Source organism: Diadema antillarum, unplaced genomic scaffold (assembly GCF_040938485.1).
Source record: "Diadema antillarum isolate AM-2024a unplaced genomic scaffold, OU_Dant_1.0 seq00000269_RagTag, whole genome shotgun sequence".
Taxonomy (NCBI): Eukaryota; Metazoa; Echinodermata; class Echinoidea; order Diadematoida; family Diadematidae; genus Diadema; species Diadema antillarum.
The window spans coordinates 463822-470522 of NW_027271305.1; the positions used below are offsets into that span (position 1 = coordinate 463822).

The 6701-nt window shown below is 40.0% G+C and overlaps 1 protein-coding gene across 1 annotated transcript; it reads left to right on the plus strand.

The window, feature by feature from the left end:
* The first annotated feature begins 408 nt into the window (after positions 1-408).
* Positions 409-5990, plus strand: LOC139729910 (sulfotransferase 1B1-like). The gene is made up of 6 exons (XM_071640828.1): positions 409-746; positions 1881-2125; positions 3226-3346; positions 3820-3917; positions 4520-4706; positions 5857-5990. The coding sequence occupies exons 1-6, from the start codon at positions 569-571 to the stop codon at positions 5964-5966; spliced, it is 939 nt and encodes a 312-aa protein (XP_071496929.1). The 5' UTR covers positions 409-568; the 3' UTR covers positions 5967-5990.
* Positions 5991-6701: the final 711 nt, after the last annotated feature.

Genomic DNA, 6701 nt, shown 5'->3' on the forward strand with positions numbered 1-6701 from the left:
TAAGGGTGTACGTCACGAGACCGACACCCACGAGTCAAACAGCTCACGGGTTATAGAGCTCACGAGTGTATATACAGCCAATGAGTTATACAGCTCACGAGTCACACAGCCCAATGAGTTCGACACTATTTAGCTATAAGGCCCATGAGACCGACACATTAAGCGGCGTGTTGTATCTGTCGAACTCGTGGGCTGTTTTTACCTAGTGTCGAACTCATGGGCTTTATTTGCCTAGTGTCGAACACATGGGCTGTGTGACTAGTGAACTGTATGACTCAAGGGCCTGTTTTTAATGTCGAACTCGTGGGCTGTATGACTCGTGGGTGTCGGTCTAGTGGGATGACCTGCAACAATAATAACACTGCAACAAAACTTAATGTCTTCTATGGCTAGCATTAATGTAACTCCCCTTGCCGCGGACCTTGCAATCATTTCGCTAACACAAGTATTTACACTACTGCTGTCATAGGTTATCAAACTCTTGCACGATTGCTTGTTTGGGTTTTTTTTTCCGCTACTGCCTTTGTTATTGATTTTAAAGGATTCCGCCTCCATATCGTGATCGACCATGGCTGTGGATCTTTCCGTCTTCGATGACAGCGACTGGGTAGATCATAACGTCGGCGGCAGCGTCTACTATGAAGGGGTCAAGTTCAGCGCCCTGGTCATTCCGTCGAGCATTGAGCGGTTAAAGACTTTTGACGTTCGAGAAGACGATATCTGGATTAACACCTATTCAAAATCTGGTGGGCTTCACTTCTCTGAAATATTACCTCTTCAACCGAATACCACACTGGTGACTGGAGGGCAGATAGATATTCTCCAGAGTTTATCCACTACCAAAATTTGACAAATTTGTTAAATTAATTGGCCAAATGACGAACTCCTGAGTATGCTTGAATGTCAGAATCATACGATTAAACCCATGGAAGATACTTTTTCTTGTAAAAGAACAATCATTGGTTTATATAATACCTTCATCTGGATACTAAAAGTGAATGACTCTGTTTAAAGGAATGGTACTTTTGGTTAAAATGGGGCTTCAGGTTTCCAACTTTTTTGTGAGATAATGAAACCTCTTATGAAATATAAAAGAGCACACGATTCTAAAAGGAATTCGAAGTTTATCCGATTAATTTCGATTTTGAAAATGGCTGAGATATAAAGAAAAGACATAAAAAATGTCCCAATAAAAGGTGCAACCCACCTTCTATTACAACCACTTTGTTTTACTTAATTTCTTAATGGAGTGAATCATGCAGACACAGTAATCACTTCAAGGTTTCGTTAATTTCAAATTTCACTGGCTTACGGAAATTGTGGAATATCAATGCTTCACTTGGCTTATCCGACAGGTTGCTGTAAGTATCAAGTACTGAGTAAATCAAGAAAGGTAATAGTGTCATGAGCTCACAAGTCCTCCTCTGATCTACACAAAAATCTTCAATAAATGTGATTTCTTGACAATTTATGTTTTTCCCCATATAAAAGCGACATTATTCGGCCGTGGCGCAACGGTAGATCATGTACCAAAAACATGAGCATCTGTAACATTTCCGTGTACAAACCAAAGGTAGACAATGACGTCATCACCTCAACTGACGTGGTTTTACTACCAAATCACCAATAGGTAAAAACAAGTAAAAATTGAAAATGCTATGATTTTCTTGTTCAAATGATAGTAATGGTGCACATTGCTTGAAAATCACAAGTCACTATAATCTCCAATTCCATAATCTAATTTCTGTTTGATGACAATTCCACTATTCTTTAGAGTAATTCAACTCTAATGTCTAGTAAAGTCAACTTTAACATGGAGGGGTATTGTACTTTAAGAACTCTCTAAACAATGGCAATTTCCCTTCTGTACTTCTATTCAGGTACGCACTGGGCGTCCGAGATCGTACACCTCATCTTTAACGATGGCAACCCTGACACCATCGACCGCACGACAACACAGGGCAACATCGAGATGGTCTACTTTCAGAAGGACTCCTATGATACGTCCAAAAAGCGCCACCTGCCGTTCTACAAGGTTATAGAAAAGGCGCCCTCACCGCGGATCATCCAGTCTCACCTTCCGGTGAGGTTCCTCCCTCCGGAGATAAAGAGCAAGAAGACAAAGGTATTATAGATATCTGCTCGTTTTCTTAAATATCGACTGAGCCATTAGTTGTGCAAATTCAAAAAGAAGATTATTACTTATGACCGTCCGTAGCCTCCTGCTGGCAGGTCCTGGCTGAAAGACGCAGCCTTCACAGCATAGGACACGAGCTGACATGTACATCAGAAAGACCACAAGGAAGAAGAAGAAGAAGAAGAAAAAGAAGAAGAAGAAGAAGAAGAAGAAGAAGAAAAAGAAGAAGAAGAAGAAGAAGAAGAAGAAGAAGAAGAAGACGTATGACATAGTGCAGAGTTCTAAGGACATCACAGAAGAGTCATTGTCCACTAAAGTTGGTATATATCTCATTGGCTTGATGACTAGGTCCTAGTGGTGACTCGACTTTGCTGGTCTTAGAGATGTCTCTGCGGCATCTTCCCGACGTCTCCTGGTGACCAGCCTGTGATCTTTGAGGGGTCTCGAGAGAATCAAAGGAATTCTATTTTTTTCTTTTTTTTCGGAGACTTTTTCGAGTCACCAGCTGGTCTCGGAGACGTCTCCGCAATGTCTTGTCAGTTGCGGACAATAAGTCACTGAGACTACCATGGAGAGACCAATTTGCTTATCTACCGAAGACGTCGCGGAGACGTCTCCGCTACTGAGAACACCAACATTTCCTCGACTTCCTTTGTCAACTTGTTGGGAGACTTCCCGCGGTCGTCGCTCTTATGTCGCTGTCTTGTTGATAGCGTAAGCTATTACTTGGTCTTGAGAGTTGCATGAGTCGCGGCAGTCGATTCCAGTGAGTCTCCTCCAGTGAGATAGGACCATGGAGGGATAGATGGAAAGTTGATGCGATATCACCACTGTAAACCAAATTGAAAGCTGTTCAGATTTCCCTTTTCTTTCGCTTTCAAGGATACAGTTAAGAAATGATCAATGAATAGTAATCGTTTTCTGGCCTTTTGGCTGAGGTCGTTCTGCCTGGTAAAATTTTGCAAGATTATCGGCTCGGTTACAGTGTGGGAGGGCTGGCGACATTTATTTTGTTGGTACCGTTTTGTGTTGTCTCTGTATACGTCGTAGAGAAAGTGCTGACATAATTTCTGTCTGTTTACCGCCAGGTGATCTATGTTGCCAGAAATCCCAAAGATGTGATCACCTCTCTTGATCGCTTCATAGGCGGAACCGAGATGGGAAACTTCATCAAATGGAAGGAAGCACTCCAGGAATTCATGGATGGAAGTAAAGAAGAGTATTTTTGTTGTATTACTATCCCTCAGGATTGATATTGTACAATTCGATATCACTAGTAGTACTTCCCCCTCCCCCTACAGAAAAGAAAAGGAAATGATATGTGACGTCACACAACTACGACAGGAGGCGATAATATTATAGGATGATTGTTTGGGATTTGGCTCCTTGTACGGTGTACTTACTTCAGAATGATTACTACTTTAAGACGGACGGAAATTATAGCAAAGATAGACAGAAAATCATGATGGTTTAGTAGCATGCTATCCCCTTGAGATAGATTGTCGATCTTTTAGGCCATTCATAAGCAAAATGCGATCAAGACAATGACAAACTAATAACATTTCCTGATAACGCCACGATGAAGTCTTAACAAGTACTTGTTAATTTCTCATAATGCACCTCTTTTGACCATCTTGGTCTTCACTCTTATGACCTTTTTATTGATGTCTATTCCCCTCCAGCGCGAAATTATGGCTCTTGGTTCCACCACGTGAAGACGTCTTGGAATCTTCGGCATGAGGAAAATCAGCTGTTCATTAAATACGAGGACATGAAGCAGGTATATCAATAATGTCATTTCTTGATTCGCAATCATATTAGTTGCAACAAGGTTTCCTTTTACGATCTCTTTGGATTATATACGCGCACAACCAAAATGCACGCAGTTACTCTTTATATACCTGAAAGCTGTGCTATATATGGCCGACGTTATAAATGATTATTTCATGTAAAGACAAACACAAGTCGCAATATCTGAAAAAAAGTGAAAATGGAAAGGAGAGAAAGAAAACAATCTTAAAAACGTAAAAACAAATGAGTCAGATTTTGTAGTGTATAGCAGCATTTATAGCAGTACTATATGCAAATAAGATGATATACATTCATTCATTCATTTCCATCTTCAACAAAACATGTAAATACGATTTTTTTTTTTACGGAATATAAGTGCACATTCTATTGACATTACAAAGTATAATAAAGGTGAAGAAAAACGAAAAAAAAATTGAATACAAAACAATGTCTGCACTCGAGTGGTGCAAATGTGCGTAATGTGCACATATACAATAGTAATTCGACTACCACTGTTACCAAGACTCCCTATTATGTACGGTCATTTGTACGGTCATCTCACTTCGTATTGACCTCACATGTGTTGTGCAGGACTTGCGACAGTCTGTCGTCTCGATTGCAAATTTCCTCGGGCGCCCTCTGACCGACGAAGTGCTGGATAAAGTGGTGGAGCACAGCTCGTTCAGCGGGATGAAGAAATCTTACCAGAAAGTGGAGGAACAGAAGGACGGTCAGATGCTCACCAAGTCGCTCGGGAAGCAGCCTTACATGAGCAAAGGTTCGACGCCTAAGATAACACGCCCATGATAAATGGGGGCATCCCACAAGCTAGACACCCACGAGTTCTATTCACTGCCCACGAGTTGAAGACCTTGTAAAAAGGCCCATGAGTCATATACTGGCCTATGAGTCTTACAGTCCACGAGTCACACAGCCCACGAGCTAGACAATATATGACTTTATTTGCCTAGTCTGGCTCGTGGACCGCATTGCTCGTGGCTATAGGCCTTGTTCTATTAGTGTCTGTAGATCGTTGGTTGTTTGTGCAACTGTAGGCTGTATGTGTCGTAGACGTATAGACAGTATGACCCGTTGGTGTCTAGCACGAGACACATACACACAAAACCTTTTTTTCGTGTCATCTTATTAGATATAAATCCTATTCACAAAGAAATAACATGCACAAAACACTTTATTAGCATTCCACACATGCATATGTGCACACACACACACACACACACACACATACACATACACACTATACACACACAGACACACCAGAGCAAACTTGACTCTAACGTAAAATTATCATGAAGCTATAGTTTGCCTTTGGAAAAAAAAATAGTGGTTAGGGTATAAAAAAAAAAATACAAATTGAATAAGTAGCAGATACATCTACTGTATATGAAATGATATCCAAGATAAGGAAAGAAACGTATTAGGATACATGTGTCTCTTTGAGGAACGTTACAATAATGTGGGGAATAAAAGTACGGACTATTTTTTTGTTATTGATTTGAACTTTTTCGCATCAGGTTCATTTCACTAAAAAAAGTGTACCGGTACTATTTTTTTCTCTCTCCATTTCCGCTTTCTACGAGTGAAATGAAAGCCAAAGATGACAAATTAAGTGTTATTACGATAGGCCCTGTAGTTTTGCCTGCTTGGAAATTGTCTGAAGCCACATTTTCCTCGTTTTAAACTTTGTTGAATTTGCAGTTTTATCATCATTAGCGATATACAACGGTGATATTAAAAAAAAAAGATTTATAGGGATGTAATGTGAAGACAAGGCAAAAAAAAAAAGGCACAGATGAATAGCCGAACTTCGCTTCAATGGAACTGTCCTAGTATGTTTGGTACCAGTACATGCATTACCATTCATTAACGTTATTGTAACATTATGATTTCATTTTATTTTCTGACAGGTATCATCGGAAATTGGAAGAGCCGATTTACGGTCAGAGAAAATGAGGAATTTGACAAAGTGTACGAAGAGCAAATGGCTGACACTGACTTGACGTTCGAATTTGAATAATCATCAGCGGTGACTCGACATAAGACTAGTGACGACGTCGTTCAGACGGTGATCCGTGAACCTCGAGCATGTCGAGAATAGCTAACCTGGAGGACAAGTTCTATGGGACGCTAGGTGTCGAACTGGTCATTTCGTCGACGAAATGACTGATTTCGTTACGAAATCGATTTTGCGACACTTGGCTCCCCATATTAAGATCCTCAAGGTTAGCTATCCTCGATGTTAACGTCTGAACGTTACAGTTGTCACTGCATAAGATGATGAAATGAAATGAAATGAAATAGACTGAAATATGACAAGGATGTATTGCATTGCTACCTACTCCCGTAATTAACCCAAGGCTTAATTTCCTTGTTACTTAAAATTGACAGTTATATATATACATCAACCTTTTGTCGCATGTTTGGGATTTTGATAATGATCTGTTGTTGTTTGTTTAAAGATATCTCACAGCGAAAGCCAGTAAATACTGCCAATGTTTATATGTCATAATGTGCTGCGAATGAATCAGAGATTCTCAAATCGAAATGATAAGACATACTCTGCTGTTAGAACATATACAACTGAGTAACTGTTGAGGTCATCTATAGTTACATAACTATTAAAAAAAATCACACTCATTTAATCTTTCCATTTGCTGCATTGAAGGAGAATATATTGAACGGAAATTGATTATAGCACACGAGATCACAGAATTTATCGTGTGTTCCAGGCACCTATATAGATACGTTTCAA